Here is a 21248-nt window from a genome sequence, read left to right as displayed (position 1 = left end):
TTTTTTGTAGTTGTTGGCGCATCGGCTTCTGTGGCCATAATGCACCTCCCAAGGTTTTTGCAGTACTTTGATCCAAGCCCGAGGCGGGATTCGAACCCGCGACCTTTGGGTTGCCAGGCAAGACAAGACTTCAGAAGACTGCTGAACTGGAGCAGTATGGCAATGGACGCAAATTGTTCCTATGGATAAAGGGATGGTTGAGTGGGAGATGACAGAGAGTGGTAATCAATGGACACTGCTCATCGTGGACTAATGGTATTAGTGGAATCCCTCAGGGTTCAGTGTTGGGTCCATTGTTGTTTTCTGTATTTATAAATGATATTGATGATGGTATATCAAGCTTAATGTCTAAGTTTTCAGACGATACGAAGGTTGGCAGGGTTGTTAAGGACACTAATGACAGTACGCTGCTGCAACAGGATCTAGAAAAGTTGAGCAGATGGGCTGAGAGGTGGCAAATGAAGTTTAACATTAGCATTAGCATTAGCATTAGTAGAGGCATTTGATGCAAGAAAGCAAGCTTATGCAGCATCAGCCAAAAAAAAAAAAAAAAACCCACTTCCACTTCACCCCTCTGTTCGTTCAAAATACCTGTCCAGCTGAGCCTTAAACTTATTTAGGCTATCAACCTCCACCACAAGGGATGGCAGTCTGTTCCACCAACCGACCACCCGCTGGCTAAAGGCAAATTTCCGCACGTCTATCCTACATCTGTCTTTCCTCAATTTGAATTTATGCCCTCTCAGGTGATTTTCCTGAGCTAGAGGAAGAATCCCATCAGCATTGAGCATGCTTAAACCATTCAAGGCTTTAAACACCTCTATCAGATCACCTCGCTGGTGCCTAGTCTCCAGACACTGTAATTTGCAAAACTTAAGCCTTTCCTCGTAAGAGCACCCCTTTGTTCCATTCACTAATCTTGTTGCCCTTCTCTGTACTCGTTCCAGCAGCTCTACATCCTTCTTGAAATGAGGCCTCCAGACCTGTATACAGTACTCTAGGTGTGGCCTGACCATTGCCTTATACAATGGAATAATCACCTCCTTATCCCTGCTGGAAAAATTCCTGTATATCATTGACAATACTCCATGAGCTACTCTTGCAGCCCGTCTGCACTGCTCAGAGAACTTCATATCTGCCTGCACAATCATCCCCAAGTCCCTTTCATTCTCTACCACTGTCAGTGTAGTACCACAGATTTGATACGTTGCCCTGGGGTTGCTGTTTCCCATGTGTAGTACTTTACATTTGTCAATGTTAAACTTCATTTGCCACCTCTCAGCCCATCTGCTCAACCTTTCCAGATCCTGTTGCAGCAGTGTAGTGTCAGTAGTGTCCTTGACAACCCTGCCAACCTTTGTATCATCTGCAAACTTGGACATTAAGCTTGATATACCATCATCAATATCATTTATAAATACAGAAAACAATAATGGACCCAACACTGAGCCCTGAGGGACTCCACTAATAACATTAGTCCATGATGAGCAGTGTCCATTTATTACCACTCTCTGTCTTCTCCCACTCAACCACCCCTTTATCCATAGCAGCAATTTGCCTCCAATGTCACACTGCTCCAATTTGTGTAGCAGTCTTCCATGTGCCACAGTATCAAAAGCCTTTCTAAGATCCAAGTATATAATATCAAAGTTATTCCCTGCATCCAGTTCTTTTGTGACTGCATCATAGTATCCAATCAAGTTGGTCAGGCAAGACTTCCCCTTAACAAAACCATGCTGTGTCTGAGCTATAACTGAAGTCTTGTCTAAATGATCCTGCAGTGCTTCTTTAACCAGTGCCTCCATTAATTTTCCTGGAACAGAAGTTAAGCTCACAGGTCTACAGTTACTTGTGTCAGCCTTTGATCCTCCTTTGTGAATTGGGGTCACATTTGCACATTTCCAGTCTATGGGTACCTCCCCTGAGTCCAAGGAAGCTCTCATAATTATGGCTAAGGGTTTGCTTACTTCCTTTGCTGCCTCCTTTAATATAACTGGATAGATCCCATCCACCCCGGGTGCCTTTCTTATGTTTATCTTCAACAGTTTCTCCTCCACTTTACTCCCAGTTATTTCAAGATTCTCTAGCTTACTGCTAGAGTTGAATACACCTCTGGCATTCCCCTTGCTGAATAACTCCTCATGTGTGAATGTCGATGCAAAATATTCATTTAGTTTGTTAGCTACCTGAGCAGGATCATCAACAGTTGACCCATCAATATCAAGTGGACCAATCTGATTCATCCCCTTCCTTCTAGAGTTTACATAAGTAAAGAACTCTTTGCTGTTTTTCTTTGCATCCCTTGCCAAGGATTTCTCGTAATCTGCCTTCGCCTGCCTAACCTCCTTTGTAACTTGGTTGCATATCAACTTGTATCTATCATAGGCTTCTGTGTCATGTGTTAATTTGTAAGTATCCCATTTAAGTACTTTACATTGACAAATGTAAAGTACTACATATGGGAAGCAGTAACCCCAGAGTAATGTATCAACTCTGTGGTATTACACTGACAGTGGGAGAGAATGAAAAGTACCTGGGGGTAATTGTGCAGGCAGATATAAAGTTTTCTGAGTAGTGCGGACGGTCTGCCAGAGTAGTTCATGGTGTCTTGTCAAATGATGTACAGGAATGTTTCTAGCAGGGGATAAGAAGATGCTTATCCCTTTGTATAAGGCAATGGTCAGACCACACCTTGAGTACTATATAACAGGTCTGGAGACCTCAATTTAAGAAGGATGTAGAGCTGTTGGAAGGAGTACAGAGACGGGCAACAAGATTAGTGAATGGAACAAAGGGTTTCCCTTACGAAGAAAGGTTAAGTTTTGCAAATTGCAGTGTCTGGAGACTAGACACCTGTGAGGTGTTCCGATTGAGGTGTATAAAGCCTTGAATGGTTTGAGCACGCACAATTCCGATGGAATTCATCCTCCTGTGCAGAATAATCACCTGAGATGGCATAAATTCAAATTGAGGAAAGGCAGATGTTCGCAAACTTCCGCAAAGACAGCCTTTGCGGAAGTTTGCGTTTAGCCAGCTTGGTAGTTGGTTGGTGGAACAGGCTTTCATCCTTTGTTGCGGACGTTGATAGCCTAAAAAAAATCAGCATATAGTTCAGCATTGACAATACCCCATGACCTGCTAAGCTGCCTGTCTGTATTGCTCAGAGAACTTCATATCTGACTGCACAATTACTAACAGATCTTTTTCATTTTCTACAATCCTAAGTGTAGTACAATACAGTTGGTATGTTTCTCTGCGGTTATTTCTACCCATATGCACTACTTTGCATTTGTTAATGTTAAACTTCAGTTGTCACTAATCAGCCCATCTGTCCAATTTTTTCTAGATCCTGTTGCAGTAGCACACTGCCATTACTATCATTAACAATCCTTCGAATCTTTGTATCATCTGCAAACTTCGACATTAAGCCTGATATACCTTCATCAATATCAATGATAAATATATAAAACAACAGTGGGCTGAACACCGAACCCTGGGGGACTCCACTAATAACATTAGTTGACAAAGAGTAGCATCATTGATTACCACTCTCTATATTCTCCCACTCAACCACCCTTTTATCCACTGTAGAAACTTAATCTTAATACCATACTACTCCAATTTTTAGAGTAGTCTTCCATGTGTAACAGTGTCAAAAGCTTTCCTGAAATCCAAGTATATGATATTAAAATTATTTTTTGCATCCAGTTCATTTGTAACCATATCATAGTATCCAATGAAATTTGTCAGACAAGACTTTCCATTAACAAACCCATGCTGTGTCTGAATTATTACTGCAGTCTTGTCTAGATACTGCAATGCACCTTTAGACAGTGATCCTATTATTTTCACCGTGGATTTGAAATTAAACTAACTGGTCTGTAATTACTCATGTTACCCTTAGATCTCCCTTTGTGAATTGGGGATACATTTGGACATCTCCAGTTTGTGGGAACTTCCCCCGAGTCCAAGGATACTCTCATAATTATGGCTATGGGTTTGCTAACCTCCTTTGCCACCTCCTTTAATATAACTGGATAGATCCCATCCACCCCAGGAGCCTTTCTCTTTCTTACGTTTAACTTCAACAATTTGACCTCCACTTTGGTTTCAGTTATTACAGAATCATTAAGCATCCTGTTACAGTTTGATAAACATCCGGCATTTTCCTCCCTTAATAACTCCTTATGTGTGAATGCAGATGCAAAATACTTATTCAGATTATCAGCTATCAGATTATGAGATTGTTGATCCTGCTCAACTGATAATCAGCAGATTATCAGTTGAGCAGGATCATCAACAGTCGAACCATCGATATCAAGTGGATCAATCTGATTCATCCCCTTCCTTCTAGAGTTTATATAAGTAAAGAAGTCCTTGCTGTTTTTCTTAGCATCCTTTGCCAAAGATTTCTTGTAATCTGCCTTTGCCTGCTAACCTCCTTTGTGACTTGATTACAGACTAGCTTATATCTGCCATAGGCTTCTGTGTCACTTGATAATTTATATACATCCTATGCATTTTTCTTCTCTGCTACTAGTCTCATTAGTTCATCTGACATCCATTTAGGTCTAATCCTTGAACAATATTTCTTAATCAGTATGAAAAGCATAGTAGCTTCCACGATTAGTTCCTTGAATGCTTCCCACATAGAATTTGTTGTTGGTAGCATCATCAGTTAGTCCAACTGTACAGAATTTAAAAACTGTCTGAGACCAGTATAGTCACCTTTATGAAAGCAAAACCCTTCCCTTTATCCCTGCTGGTAATTATATCTTTAAGTAAATCCCACATCAATACTCTGTGATCACTGCGGCCTAGTGGTTCCTTTATCTGCCAATTCTTAATGCATGAATAATCACTGCTGATAACCAGATCAAGAGTATTACACTCTCTGGATGCGTCTTGAACATGCTGCTGCAGAAAACAATTATCTAATAAATCCACAAAAGTCTTGCTAGTGTGCAGGTGATCAATCCACAAGTACATCCAAAGAAACAATTTTTAATGCTTTTTGAGACTTTGAAGTCAATGTGCATAACAAGATATTAGATGCTGCTATTGAAAGTTTGAAGGAAAAATTTTGAAGAAAATAAGGAGTTGTATTTGGATTGTTTATCACCAAAATCTTTTGAGGATATGTATTCCTTAACCAATAATGCTCTGCAAAAAATAAGTGATATACTTATGAAGTTTGATGAACAAATAGGAAAAGATAAATTGCAAGAAGAACTGATGAGTTTGGCAAATAATTGGGACAGACTTAAAATTTCATTAATGGAAGAATATATCTTAAACAGCGCAAATGATAATCTTAGAAGTTATCGAAAATGACGATTTAAACTTTCATGATGTAAATAAATCTATTTGTAAACATTGCCTTAAGTGTTAATTGTGTAGTATGCATATACATGACATTGGAGCGTTAAAATCTATTTAATGAAGCTTACAAAAATATACGTTTGGCATATAAATACTTAACATTATCAATAAGTCAGGTAGCATGTGAGAAGTGTTTCTATAGTTAAATATATCTAGAATCATTTATTTTAATGGTTAACGAAAAAGATATACTGCATAAAATAGACCATGATTTGGTCATTAATAACGTACCTTTGCCAAGTCTGTTATTACAAAATAATCTCTATTTATGAATCCAAATTTTAATATCTAAATGATTAATAATTTCATATGATAGTTAACAAACATTATATTACACTGTGTACAAGAGGTTTCATTTTACCAACCCGTGGATATACATCACATATGAAACATGTTTTTATTTTAAAACAAAAATTTTTTTTAGGACCTGGGCTGCTTTCTTAATATTTTCAAGGGCCGATTTGTACTCCCAATCTGCTTCTGCTGTTCCCTATTCCAGCAAGGTACATTGCATAAAGTGGATGGAATTTATTTTTACTCTGATAACTGTAGTTTTTAAAATTATCAAAGTGGAGAACTTTTGGATAAGATACAAGGTGTAATCAAAATCTGGGGACAGACTTTGTATCTTGGAGTTTGGTGTCACAGCAAGTTGCAACTTGTTTCATGTTTGGTGACTCACCTGGACAATAATTGCATGAATCATCTGTTTATCTTCAGTAAGTGTGAATACAGGAAAATGCATTTGAGTATAATATACACTTATTTAACCATATGTAGATTTCAAATGAGCTTTGGATTGCCTCCACAGGTCGGAAATGATAAATGATCTCTTTCTCTTGGGTATACCTGCAAAGATTGTTAGGCTCATAAAAGCAACCCTGGCTGGCTCTAAAGCAGTGGTGAGAATTGACAAGTTGAAGGCTGTTGTTGTTATTTGGTTTTAAGGAGCATTAGCAACTAAGGCCATATTGCTCTGGGGATATGCGATGGTCATTCCCTGACCTTTTTGCATCCTCCGTATTTGGTGGTTATGGGCTCGAACCCTGGTATAATCAAGAAGTGTGTGCTACGCACTGCTGCTCCTGCCCACCTGGCTATGGAAGCGCCTGACAAGTTAAAGGCTCCCTTTGACATTAGGGCTGGTGTAAGACAAGGTGACAAACTCTCTGTTGTGTTATTTAACTTGGTTTTGGAGGTGGCTGTCAGAAAGTTAGACGTGACTGGACAGATAGACAAAAATACAGTGCAGGTCATGACGTGCATTTGCTGATGTTTTCACTATTATCAGCAGGACTAAAGGAACACTGAAGGAAACAGTGGCTAGGCTGGGTAGTGAAGCACAAAGAACAGGACTTAGGATAAATGAGGTGAAGACAAAATATATGGAAGTCTAGAGAATGGCAGATAACTTTGAAAATTTAAGAAGCAGCAGTTTTTCGTTTCAGCATGTTCAGAATTTAACCTACCTAGGTTTGCAGATAAATCAGTCCAACTCTTATTACTAATGAAATTAAGTTCCATATCCTGAGTGGAAACAGATGTTTCTATGCACATGAAAAACTATGAAGTCCAGAGTATTGAACAGACATTTAAAATTAAGACTATACAAAAGCCTCATTAGACCAGTTGTGACATATGGTTGTGAAGCTTGGACAATAATGAGTAAAGATGAGTTATTGAGAACATTTGAGCGTAGAATTTTATGAAAAGTTTTTAGTCCCGTACAAGATGTTGACAGATCTTGGAAGATCGGAATGAACAATGAACTTGACCAACTTATTCAGGGTGCAGACATCAGCAGATCTGTGAAGAGCCAGAGACTTGCCTGGTTGGGATATGTTATGAGAATGGTGATAGTAGAACTAATAGTATAATGAAATGGAAACTTACCGGGAGGAGGGCGAGAGGAAGATCACGGAAAAGATGGACAGATGACATAGAAGAGGACTTAAAGACCATGAGGATAAGAAGTTGGAGAAGTTTGACTTCTGGGAGGGCTTTTGGTGGAACGCTGTTCAGAAGGCTAAGACCCTCCCTGGGTTATAATGGCAGAAGAAGTGTGAAGCAGACTACTTTGAAGGTGATCCATCTATCAAACCTCATGCGAAGATACCTCTTACTTGTGTACATGCACGCACGCACACACAAATGCATGTGTATGCATGACAAATTTACTGATCTGAAGTGTCCAATGCATGCATCCACTTCTGACAGCTATTTCTGCAATTAGGGATGATAACAGACACTGCTCTTCATTGCCTCATGCTATTAATTATATTGATGTTTGTTTGTTTGTTATTTGGTTTTTAGGAGCATTAGCAACTAAGGCCATATTGCTCCGGGAAATGCGGTGGTCATTCCCTGACCTTTCCTCATCCTCCGTATTTGGTGGTGACGGGCTCGAACCCCGGTCTAATCAAGAAGCGTGTGCTACGCACTGCTGCTCCTTCCCACCTGGCTACGGAGGCGCCTATTATATTGATGAAGGTATATCAGAATTAATGTCCAAGTTTGCAGATGACACAAAGATTGAAACTTATGACTAACATTCTCCCCAAAGGGAGGAGTCCCATGGTTCTGCAATGGACCACAAAATTCTGAAGAAGAAGAAGAAGAAGAAAAAAAGAAATTGGAAGAAAGAAACAGTAACCATACTAGTTTCTTGCCTTCACTGATCACCTAAAATGAAATGGGGAAGGAAGGAATTTGTTGTTGTTGTTTTAAGTGGGCTAATATTGATGGCACGTTAGAACAGGAAGTGCAACTGCCATGTAAATGCAGAACAATTAGGTAATGCCATTATGCATTTATGGAGATGTCATGCAGTGGTTGCTATAAAAGTTTCCATTCTAAAGACTGTAGACAATGAAGACTATAGATCGATCAAAGCTTCAGAAGGAGTCCCTTTTATATTTATTACATGGTATTATCTTTAATGCTTTTATTAGCTTTATTTTATTTTATTTTGCACACTGGTTTATTGTAATGACATTAGAGATATTAGTTTCACATGTCAAACAGATTTGTTTTATGTAATATCCTGTCCAACGGTGTTTATACATTTTTAATTTCCCTCTCCTTTTTACATGGTCAATTAGAGTAAGGAGGTATGAGTAGCATAAATGTTTCCCAAGACACATTTGTTGAATTGTTAAATGTAAACAAAACTTTCAAATACTAAAAGAGGGGGGAAAAATGAAGTAATACTGTATTAGTACAAAAGATGTAGCTTTTATATTAAGTTTCTAAAATACTTTTATTAGTTACCTTATTTCTTATTTCTTGGCTGGCATACAATAGTTTATCAACTGAAGTGCCATTTATGAGTTCTGTGGTGAAGATTCTTTTGGTGCATAATTTGTCAATCACTAATGGAACAAAAAATTCTGGATATGGTGCTAAAAGTTGTCTAAAATGAAGATAAAAAAACAGGAATATAATCTTTTATTTTAATAGACTAGAAAATAACAGCAAAATTACTTTATATAGATGCTGTGAGAATGAATTTGAGTATTAGTAATGGCAAAATTATCATGCAAGGAAGTGAACTTATACAGAATTACCAAAAAAAAAAAAAAGAAGAAAAGAAAAAAGTACTAACTTCATTTTCTCATACTTTCTATATAATTTATCCAAACCTTTAAATTTATTAAAAGGCAAATTTCTGCTAATCTCCTTTTCCAATTTACATTCATTCCTCCCACCCCCCAAGGTTTTCAACTGAGATGTTATTTGGTTTTTAGGAGCATTAGCAACCAAACCCCGGTCTAATCAAGAAGCCTGTGCTACGCACTGCTACTCCTTCCCATCTGGCTACGGAGGGGCCCCGTTTTTAACTGAGAAAGACTAAAGTTGCCATCAGCATATAGTTTACTGAAATCCTTTTTTAAGCACTTAAATACTTCAATTATGTCACCACACAGATGCCTGGCTTCCAGATACTGCAATTTACAGATTCCCAGTCTTTCTTGGTATGAATAACCTTTTGTGCTCCCAACTAATCTCACTCTGTTTTTCTCTACAAATTTTTTCCATGGATCTGCACCCTTTTTGAAATGAATTTCCAAACCTGTAAACAGTATACAAGAGGTAAGCCTAACACTGTTTTATACAATGGGATAATCACCTCTTTGTATCTACTAGCAGGGTTTCCTCTGTCAGACTACAGATTGTGCAATTATCCCCCCCCCTACTTTGCATTATCAATGTTAAAGCTCAATTGCCATTTTTCAGCCCATCTGTTTAGTTTATCTAGATCGTCTTCAAGATGATCTAGATACTATAACTGATTTAATGTTAAACTTGTTAACCACCTTGTTCACATTTGTAAAATCAGAGAAACATTAAACTTGAAATACCAATGTTAATATCATTAATAAAAGTGGAGCAATTCACAAATGGGGATCGGAAGGTGACAAGAGTAATTAGACCTGTTAGTTTAATTTCTGTTACAGAAAAAATAATGGAGTGACTGGTGAAAGATGCATTGCAGGATCATCTAGATCTAGATCATCTAGTTAGTATGTTACTCTGGTAACTCCAGAGTAACATACCAACAAGACTGCAGTTATAGTTCAGACACAGCATGGATTTGTTAAGAGGAAATCTTTTTTGACCAATATGACTGGTCAGAGGAACTGGATGCAAAAAATAATTTTAATATCATATACTTGGCTTTCAGAAAAGCTTTTGATACTGTTGCACATAAAAGACTGTTGTACAAATTTGAGCAGTGTGGCATTAAGGGCAAGTTGCTGCTATGGATAAAGGGATAGCTGAATGGGAAAAGACAGAGAGTGGTAATCAAAGGACACTGCTCTTTGTGGACTAATGTTATTGGTGGAGTCCCCCAGGGTTCAGTGTTGGGCCATCGTTGTTTTGTATATTTATCAAAGATATTGATGAAGGTATATCAGGCTTAATGTCCAAGTTTGCAGATGATACAAAGGTTGACAGGGTTGCTAGTGACACTAAAGACAGTATTCTACTCCAACAGGATCTAGAAAAGTTAGGCAGATGGGCTGAGAAATGGCAACTGAAGTTTAACACTGACAAATGCAAAGTACTGCATATGTGTAGCAGTAGCCCAAGAGAAACATACCAACAGTGTGGTACTAAACTCAAGGAGGTGGAGAATGAAAAACACTTGGGGGTAATTGTGCAGTCAGATATGAAGTTCTCGGAGCAGTGCACACAGGCTGCCAGAGCAGGTCATGGAGTTTTGTCATTGATATATAGGAATTTTGCTAGCAGACACAAACAAGGAGGTGATTATCCCTTTGTACAAGGCAATGGTCAGACCACACCATGAGTATTGTGTACAGGACAGGAGGCCTCATTTTAGGAAGGATGTAGAGTTGGTAGAACGGGTACAGAGAAGGGCAACAAGATTGATGAGAGGAACAAAATGGTGTGCTTACAAAGAAAGGCTTAGCATTAGCATTAGTAGAGGTATACGATGCAAGAAAGCAAGTTTATGCAGGATTAGTCCCCCCTCCCATTTCACCCCTCCATTCGTACAAAATGTCTGTCCAGCTCGGCCTTAAATTTATTTAGGCTATCAACTTCCACAACAAAAGATGGAAGTCTGTTCCACCAATCAACTACCCGCTGGCTAAAGGCAGATTTCCATACATCTATTCTACAACTGTCTTTCCTCAATTTGAATCTGTGCCCCCTGAGGTTATTAATCTGAGCAAGAGGAAAAATCCCATCAGCATTCAGCTTGCTCAAGCCATTCAAGGCCTCACACACCTCAATCAGATCACCTCGCAGGTGCCTACTCTCCAGGCAGTGCAGTTTGCAGAACTTAAGCCTTTCTTGGTAAGAGCACCCCTTTGTTCCCCTCACCAATCTTGTTGCCCTTCTTTGTACTTGTTTTAGCAACTCTACATCCTTCTTAAAATGAGGCCTCCAGACCTGTACACAGCACTCTAGGTGTGGCCTAATCACTGCCTTGTATAGTAAAGTGTGCTGGTGTCAAACGGCACCAGGGGTTTCCCCTATCTCCGTGTTGCTTGCTTTGTGATGGGTTGTCCCAGTTTGCTGGAAATGCCAGAGATTTAAAAGTGTATGGATATTGTACATGTGTAGTGTTGGGTACCGTTGTTCATCTAGTCATTTAGCTGCTGGACCCCTGCTGAGGCCCAATGTTGCCCCACTTTTGCCCTGTGTAGGCAGACCAGTTACCACCAGTATTATAATTATTTACTCTGGCAGGTCCGGCCACCTAATTTCCTGAAATTTCAGTGGCTAGGACCAAAAAAGAAAAAAAAAAAAAAAAATCATTTAATTAGTTTTATTTCAATTGCAAAGGGTAATGTCGCTTGAATAGGAAAGGCCTTTTTTTTTTTTTTTTTTTTTTTTTTCAGGAGCATTAGCAACTAAGGCCATATTGCTCCGGGAATATGCGGTGGTCATTCCCTGACCTTTCCGCATCCTCCGTATTTAGGGGTGACAGGCTTGAACCCCAGTTTAATCAAGAAGCATGTACTACGCACTGCTGCTCCTTCCCACCTGGCTACGGAGGCCCTTAGGAAAGGCATGGAATATAGGCGAAAGTTAATTTGAATGTATTTAAATTTTGTCGTGTGGGGCATTAAGATAGAGGGGGGAAAGACTGAAGACTGGATGGAAAAGACAGAAATATGCGGGCAATAGAGAAGGCACCCCCAAGGAAGTCATTGGGGCAGGCCCATGCCCCACCAGGAGGGAAAAGGGGGGATTAAGGAGCATTAACAACTAAGGCCATATTGCTCCGGGATATGCGGTGGTCATTCCCTGACCTTTCCGCATCCTCCGTATTTGGTGGTGACGGGCTCGAACCCCGGTTTAATCAAGAAGTGTGTGCTATGCACTGCTGCTCCTTCCCACCTGGCTACGGAAGCGCCGAAAAATGGGGGGGTCGGAGAGGAGACGGGAAAAGACCTCCCTCCTCTCCCCCAACCTGCCGGGGAGAGGGAACATGGCCAGGCAAGGTGCCTGATCCAGATCAGCAGGTGGCATGTTGGCGGCAAGGTGCTGTGGAATCACGGATAGCTAGTGCAGGGGGGGGGTATTTCCGTACTCATATAATCACTGAAGGAGTAGAAATTAAAACGGTGGATTCATATACTTATCTTGGACAAGTCATTAGTTGTAACAATGATAAATACATCATCACCTATGAATCAGATGACATAACAGGGCTGTCAGTAGAGGAACCAGTAGCAGGAAGTGATCACCGAGTTCTACAGTGGATGATGATGATGAGAGAGGTAGCAGCAGTAAAAGGCAAAGGAATGGGTTTAAATTTCAGAAAAGGAAATTATGATGCCTTAAGGTACTACATGGCCTCTATTAACTGGGTAGATATCGCACAGAGAATGAATACAAATGAACTCTGGTATTCTTTTAAAACATTAATCACAGATGCCTTGAATGCGTATTTACCATTAAAAAAATACTCCACGAGGAGGGTTCTAAGTTGGATGAATAGTGAAGTTGCCACAACTTGAGCAGAAAAAGGTGGCATGGAAAGGTTACAGAGCAATAAAAAGTACTGAAGCCTATAACAGCTACAAGATGATCTGTAATAGAGCCACAGAAAAGGTTAGACAGACAAAGGCAGTTTATGGGAAATCACTAGCAAACAGAGCAAAGAGGGGGGGATAAGGAATTTTTCACATATATATATATGCCAAGAAGAGCAGGACAAACCAGACTGGACCTTTATGTAAGGGATCAGTATTAGGACCACTGTTGTTTTTAATTTTCATAAACGACATCGATGAAGGGATAGAGGGCGTGATGTCTAAATTTGCAGATGATGTTAAAATTGGTAGAGTAGTTAATGATCACTGTCAAGCTGAGCTTCTTCAGAGAGACCTAGATAGGCTTCAGGGATGGTCAGAAAAATGGCAGCTATGCTTTAATCCAACAAAGTGTAAGGTATTACACCTGGGAAACAGTAATCCCAAAATAACTTATTCACTTGGTGGAGTTCAACTAAACCCAGTACTGGAAGAAAGGGACTTGGGTGTTACGATACGGTCAGACATGAAATTTTCTGAGCATTGTAAACAGGTTACAAGGAAGGTCCATGGTGTCCTATCGATGATCTATCGAACTTTTGCAAGTAGAGATAGGGACGTGATAATCCCATTATATAAGGCTTTTGTTAGACTACACTTGGAATACTGTGTTCAAGTATGGAGACTGCACCTAAAGAAAGACATCGAGCTTCTTGAAAGGGTGCAAAGATGGGTAACTCGCCTGGTGAGATCGGCAAAAGGGCGTCCATATGAGGAAAGACTTCGAATATGTGGGTTGCAGAGTTTGGAAACTAGACACCTTAGAGGAGATTTGATTGAGGTGTTTAAGGCTCTGAGAGGCATTAGTAAAATGAATGAGGGCAAAATTTTCAAGATTATAAATGATGCTAGAACTAGGGGACATAAATTCAAGTTACGGGGGGAAATGTTTAGATTGGACTGCAGGAAGTTTTATTTTAGCCAGCAAGTTATAAATTATTGGAATATGTTGCCTACATGGGTGGTAGAGGCTGACAGTTAGGGGAAATTCAAAGGTCATCTGGATAGTGCCTTCGGGTCAGGGAAGTGCATAGGATGACAGGTTTAATTTCCTTTTCTTTTATTAATTATTATTATTTATTTTTTATCATTGTTTTATTCGTTTTTTTTTTTTTTTTTTTTTTGGGTGGTGCAGCATAAGCCATAGGCTTTCTTGCACCACGCGGCCATTACTAATACTAATACTAATATTAATACTAAATGGCTGGAAGTCAAGAGAACAATAAATTTCCGATGGATATCATTCAGGAAATACAGTCACATACTGAGAAGCAATATCCCAATTTGTCTGAAACATGTGGGGGTTTACACCTCACATACTCATGACTTCTGTACACTGCCCACAATGACTTATGATTGATTGTTTGGGGATTTATTAGGTGCATTGGCATCTAGGGCCATAGTGCACCACCATGACTTATGGAAGTGAACTTCCATAAGTCACGAATATCCATAAATCATGAATTCAAGAGTTCATGGGTAGTAAATGGATTGCCATTGCACAAAACAGAAGGAACTGGAAAGTTGCTGGAGAGGCCTTTATCCTGCAGTGGACTGAAAATGGCTGATGATGATGATGTTGCATGCTATGATGCCTTGTCATTGGGTTGTATTGAAATGCCCAACACTCAACTCCAGTAACAATACAGTCAAGGAAATTAGGATTGTCTTGGCAAGTCTGGATGAAGTCTTCACATGATGACACTCTTTGTTTTTTCTGATCATCCATGAGGCTGCACTGAAAAACTTTTGCACAGACCTTTCTTTTCTCTAAATCTTCATGCAGAATTTGACAAATTGTCTCCTTATTAGCATTAGTAGAGGCATATGATGCAAGAAAGCAAGCTTATGCAGCTTCAGCCAAAAAAGAAAAAAAAAAAAAAAAAAATTCCACTTCACCCCTCCGTTTGTTCGAAATACCTGTCCAGCTGAGCCTTAAATTTATTTAGGCTATCAACCTCCACAACAAGGGATGGAAGTCTGTTCCACCAACCAACTACCTGCTGGCTAAAGGCAAATTTCTGCACATCAATCCTACATCTGTCTTTCCTCAATCTGAATTTATGCCCTCTCAGGTAATTATTCTGAGCAAGAAGAAGAATCCCATTGGCATTGAGCATGCTCGAACCATTCAAGGCTTTATACACCTCTATCAGATCACCTCGCCAGTGCCTAGCCTCCAGACACTGTAATTTGCAAAACTTAAGCCTTTCTTCGTAAGAGCAACCCTTTGTTTCATTCACTAATCTTGTTGCCCTTCTCTGTACTCGTTCCAGCAGCTCTATATCCTTCTTGAAATGAGGCCTCCAGACCTGTATACAGTACTCAAGGTGTGGCCTGACCATTGCCTTAAAAAGGGAATAATCACCTCCTTATCCCTGCTAGAAAAATTCCTGTATATCATTGACAAGACAATATGAGCTAGTCTTACAGCCCGTCTGCACTGCTCAGAGAACTTCATATCTGCCTGCACAATTACCTCCAGGTCCTTTTCATTCTCTACCACTGTCAGTGTAGTACCACAGAGTTGATACGTTGCTCTGGGGTTGCTGTTTTCCATATGTAGTACTTTACATTTGTCAATGTTAAACTTCATTTGCCACCTCTCAGCCCATCTGCTCAATCTTTCCAGACCCTGTTGCAGCAGCATAGCATTAGTAGTGTCCTTAACAACCTTGCCAACCTTCGTATCATCTGCAAACTTGGACATTAAGCTTGATACCATCATCAATATTATTTATAAATACAGAAAACAATAATGGACCCAACACTGAACCCTGAGGGACTCCACTAATAACATTAGTCCACGATGAGCAGTGTCCATTGATTACCACTCTCTGTCTTCTCCCCCTCAACCACCCCTTTATCCATAGCAGCAATTTGCCTCCAATGCCACACTGCTCCAATTTGTGCAGCAGTCTTCCATGTGCAACAGTATCAAAAGCCTTTCTAAGATCCAAGTATATAATATCAAAGTTATTCCCTGCATCCAGTTCTTTCGTGACTGCATCATAGAATCCAATCAAATTGGTCAGGCAAGACTTTCCCTTAACAAAACCATGCTGTGTCCGAGCTATAACTGAAGTCTTGTCTAGATGATCCTGCAGTGCTTCTTTAACCAGTGCCTCCATGAATTTTCCTGGAACAGAAGTTAAACTCACAGATCGTTAATTACTTGTGTCAGCCTTTGATACTCCTTTGTGAATTGGGGTCACATTTGCACATCTCCAGTCTATAGGTACCTTCCCCGAGTCCAAGGAAGCTCTCATAACTATGGCTATGGGTTTGCTTACTTCCTTTGCTGCCTCCTTTAATATAACTGGATAGATCCCATCCACTCAAGGTGCCTTTCTTGTGTTTATCTTCAACAATTTCTTCCCCACTTTACTCTCAGTTATTACAAGATTATCTAGCTTACTGCCAGAGTTGAATACACCTCTGGCGTTCCCATCACTGAATAACTTCTCATGTGTGAATTTCGATGCAAAATATTCATTTAGTTTGTTAGCTACCTGAGCAGGATCATCAACAGTTGAACCATCGATATCAAGTGGACCAACCTGATTCATCCCTTTCCTTCTAGAGTTTACATAAGTAAAGAACTCTTTGCTGTTTTTCTTTGCATCCTTTGCCAAAGATTTCTCATAATCTGCCTTTGCCTGCCTAACCTCCTTTGTGACTTGGTTACAGAACAGCTTATATCTATCATAGGCTTCTGTGTCGCGTGTTAATTTATGTATCCCATGCATTTTTTTTCTCTGCCATGTGTCTCATTAGTTCATCTGACATCCATTTAGGCCTAAACCTTGAACAATATTTCTTAGTTGGAATGTAAAGCCTAGTAGCTTCCAAGATAAGTTCTTTGAATGCTTCCCATTTTGAATTTGCTGTTGGTAACATCATCAGTTGGTCCCACTGTATAGAATTTAAATACTGTCTCAGGCCATCGTAGTCGCCTTTACGAAAACAATAGCCCTTCCCTTTACCCCTGATGGTAGTTACCTCTTTGAGTAAATCCCACTTCAGCACACTGTGATCACTGCCATCTAGTGGTTCCTTTATCTGCAGATTCTTAATGCATGAAGAATCACTACTGATAATCAAATCGAGTATATTACTCCCTCTAGTTGCCTCCCAAACATGCTGATGTAGAAAACAATCATCCAATAAATCCACAAAAGCCTTGCTAGTGTGTGAGTGACCAACCCACAAATTACAGTTAATATCTGGGAAATTAAAATCCCCCATTATAAGACTCTCTGATTTACTGGCCCACTCTATTTCCCTGTACATTTTCTTATTATACTCATCAGAGTCATTAGACCCATAGCACACTCCTACTCTCAATTTTGATCTCCCAATGCTTATGTCAAACCAAACTGACTCGACACTGCACTGTCCAGCGGTGTCAACTGCTTCACTTCCTTGGATTTTATGTGTTTCTTAACTAATAGCATAACCCCTCCTCCCCTCTTGTCCTGTCTATCCTTTCTATACACATTGTACTCCCCAAATTCCAGTTCTGCATTCCTTATATCTGTGTGACACCACGTCTCTGATATTCCAACAATATCCGCCTTTGATGCTTTGAGCAAAACCTCAAATTCATCAAATTTATTTACCAAACTCCTAGCATTGGTGTACACGCAAGTATACATGCACCTGTTCCTATTCTTAGCTACCCTAACACATCCCATGTGTTTACTTGTACCGCAAAGACTACCAGCAGTCTCTGAAACATCGTGCATCTTGTTTTCTAGGCTTCTGCTCATTCCAATAGAAGCAGTGCAAGAATCTCTTTCGCCTCTGCCAGTGGTTATTGTTAATCTATTAGTCCTTGTATCCCCGCAGGCTAGCAGTTTGCCGACCCACCTAACACTGCCTCGATAGCATCAGCAAATATTCTTGCGCCCTTTCCATTTAAGTGTATCCCATCCCTGTGGAAGCAGTCTCTCCTGTTTACAAGTACAGACCAGGCTGAAAAAAATTCTACCCCTTGAGCCTTGCACAATCTTTCCAGTGCCGAATTGATCGACAAGGCTCTCATCATATACTCCCTCCTATCGTGTCTGGGCAGAATTGCAGACACTTTCAAATTCAACCCTAATTCACGGCTTTTTTTTTCAACAGTGACCTGTGCTTGTTAAGTAATTCTGCCGGTCTCCTACTCTTAATATCATTAGTGCCAACGTGTAAAATAATATCACCTTTTGTGCCCTTAAAAGAAGATATCCGCTCTACAACGTCATCAACCTTTTCCCCTGGCAGATATACCCTGGTCCTGTTCCACCTATCCTTTTTACAAAACATTTTTTTTCCGTTTCCCTGACAATAGAGTCACCAACAACTACTAGTTCCTGTTGAACCAGTGCATTCTGCCTTGGGGATTGCCGCCATGTTGCGTGATGACCAAGTGCAAGCTCTGGCGTTGATGTGGGCAGCTGAGAGCTTATTCATATCCATCTCATTTGCCATACTTTTGAGGGCCATGAGATGATCTCTTGCCTGAACTTTTTCAATTCTGTCCTCACTTTGAGAGGTTGATAGACATCCACTTCCTGTGTCATCACATCACAAATATCCTCACATCTGTCTTTGGCTGCTTATACCATTCAAACACATTGGAGAAACTTTGCATTTCATCACTAATAAATAGTTTTTAACCTTTCATGCATTTCTGTTGCAGATTTTCTCAGTTTAAAGCAAAATTGATGTGGAATTAATGCTACCAATGAAACTAGTTGTTATTTGAACCCTGTCAGCCTGCTGGACAATCTATGTACCTCCATGTGCTGGAGGAAGTTTGAACTAAAACATACTACTTCTGTTTATTTTCAAGCTCATTAAATATGACTGCAACAGCATCAATCTGGGAACTTGATTGCCACACCTCATATATATATATATAACTAATATATGTAAAGTGAGAACATGCCACTCATATGGCAAGCCCAGTAAGTAAAAAAATAAATAAATAAATAAAAAATAAAAAATACAGAATTATAGCAACAAAAGAAGGAATAGAGGAAAGAAATAAATCAAGATAAGAGTGGTTGCTGAAGGAATGTATTCAAAAAATGATTTAGAATTTTCTAAATTATTTTTTGAATGAATAATCGAGATGGGGGTGTGTCAGAAGGAATACATTCCTTCTGCGACACACTTACTGGTCCTTGAGGTTGTCACAGACATTCTCTGCTTGCCAAATCAGCCAAATCCTCTGCTTGCATCTTCACGATGGTGGGACTGTTAGTAATCCTGGTTATAACCTTCATGCACAAGTACACTGTGAGTGACCACCCAGGTGTGAACAACATAAGCAGGGGTCAAGGTGTGGTGCCCACATAACATGGAGGAATGCTGCCCCTCTGTGTTACCAAGCAATACTAGGTGGTAGATGACTCTCATCAACCAGTGCAATACCACCACTTTGCGTATTGGAGGCTTGAAGTGGTGGAACCCGTGTTTAGTCTTCAGAGCTAAGTTCCGGTCAACCCTTCCCTATCTCTTCCATCATACAGTATGATTGATGACTTTTGAGGTTATGATGAACATCATGGTGAAATCCAATCTTCCTTACATTTTGAGGGTATAGCTCTAAAACGGTGTTCGCAGGCCAGCCGCTAGTTAGTACACTGGACCGAACCTATTGGTGACTCTTTAGGAGGCTTCCAGATCAGTTAGTGTATAATCTTGCTACCTCTATTCTGCCATATAGTGATTGGAGGGAGTTCGAATAGCGGCATGAGGGGGGGGGCATTGTCGATGCCACGTTATGTCAAGGATCAGGGTATATTCTTACCATGTGTATGCCACATCCAATAATTTTATTACTTCATACAGCATGGCCCCCCCCCCCCCACTTTTTCTTACTATTGACTTATCTGCAAAAAGATCTAAACCTCACAAACACTTCCTAGTTCATTTCACAAATATACGTGGTCTCAATTCTAATCTCAACGATGTCCATTTCCACTTGTAGCCTGCCAAACCCCATGTACTTTTTCTGACAGAATCTCAGTTATCGGTTGATTCAACTAATGCTCATCTCAGTTGCCCAAATTATTTTCTGTATGATTCCTTTCGCCTCAAAGGTGGTACTTGTGCATATGTCCGTTCTGATATTCCCTGTCAGAGACTTGGTAATTTGGAATCTCCTCTTTTCGATCTTCTCTGGCTTAAAATCTCTCTACCTCATTGTGTCAAATTCATCTGCTGTCTCTGCCGTTCTCCAAACTCCATTAATCACTTGGTGCTCTTTAACTTCCTCTCTTTGCAACTTGACTTTCTCCAGTCCAATTTTCCTAACAGCGAGGCAATTTTCCTTGGTGATTTTAATGTTCACAACTCCAGCTGGCTTCCATTTTCTAGTCACACCAACCCCGCTGGTAGAGATGCTGAGGCTTTTGCAATTACTAATGACCTTGCAGAGATTGTTCATTTACCTACAAGAATACTGGATAATCCTAACCATACAGCTAACATGCTTGATCCTTTTTCTCACAAACAACCCTTCTAAGTACACAGTTGAAGTGAGTAGTCCTTTAGGCACCTCAGATCACAACTTTGTGATTGTCTTTTCTCCAATGGAGCCTTTATCTCATGGCTATTCCCAACCTAGTGTTGTTTGGCATTACAAGAATGCAAAATGGGATGACCTGCAAGATTTCTTTTTCTTGGTCAGCAACCGTTTCAAAACTTCTGATGTCAACGTTTGCTCAGATCGTGTCAGTGAAATTATTCTTGTAGGAATGGAATCCTTTATTCTCCACTCCACTTTAAAATCTCGTCCTTTTTCTAAACCTTGGTATTCCAATAAATGTGCTAAGGCTGTTCAAGAGAAGAATATTGCATATCGTAATTGGCTTGTTTCCAATTCTTCAGTTTCATTTTCTGCCTACACCAAAGCTCGCAACAATTGTAAAGCAGTTATTAATCAGTCCAAACTAGATTTTGAATAGGCTAAGAGTAGAAAACTTGCTTCTTGTCCTAATGGTAGCCAAGCATTCTGGTCTCTTGCCAAAGCTATTGGCCGCGACTTCTGCCCATCTCTTCTCCTGCCTCTGTCAAACCAGATGGTTTTGTTGTCACTTCAGCCAAGGATAAAGTTGACCTGCTAGTATTCTACTTTTCTTTCAACTCATGTATTAATGATCTTGGTAAAACACTTCCCACCATTCCCAACACGCTCCATCTAATGACTCTTATGGTCTTCCGTCAAAAGGATGTCAGAAGGATTTTGAAGAATCTTGATGCTAAGAAAGCTCCAGGTCCTGATGGTATTACTCCACT

The 21248-nt window shown here is 39.9% G+C and overlaps 1 protein-coding gene across 3 annotated transcripts in view; it reads right to left on the bottom strand.

Annotated features, from left to right (window-relative positions):
* Coq8 (ubiquinone biosynthesis protein COQ8, mitochondrial) overlaps positions 1–21248 on the bottom strand; it is a 214755-nt gene that overhangs the window by 46555 nt on the left and 146952 nt on the right. For all 3 annotated transcript variants that reach the window (XM_090368857.1, XM_090368860.1, XM_090368858.1), the window contains exon 10: positions 8653–8794. In XM_090368857.1, the coding sequence (XP_090224983.1) occupies positions 8653–8794 (142 nt within the window). The remainder of the gene's footprint in view (positions 1–8652; positions 8795–21248) is intronic.

Source organism: Mastigoproctus giganteus, chromosome 2 (genome assembly GCF_048544385.1).
Source record: "Mastigoproctus giganteus isolate SK-2022 chromosome 2, ASM4854438v1, whole genome shotgun sequence".
Taxonomy (NCBI): Eukaryota; Metazoa; Arthropoda; class Arachnida; order Uropygi; family Thelyphonidae; genus Mastigoproctus; species Mastigoproctus giganteus.
Note: the sequence above shows the minus strand (reverse complement) of the source record. Positions and strands in the feature narration are given on the sequence as shown.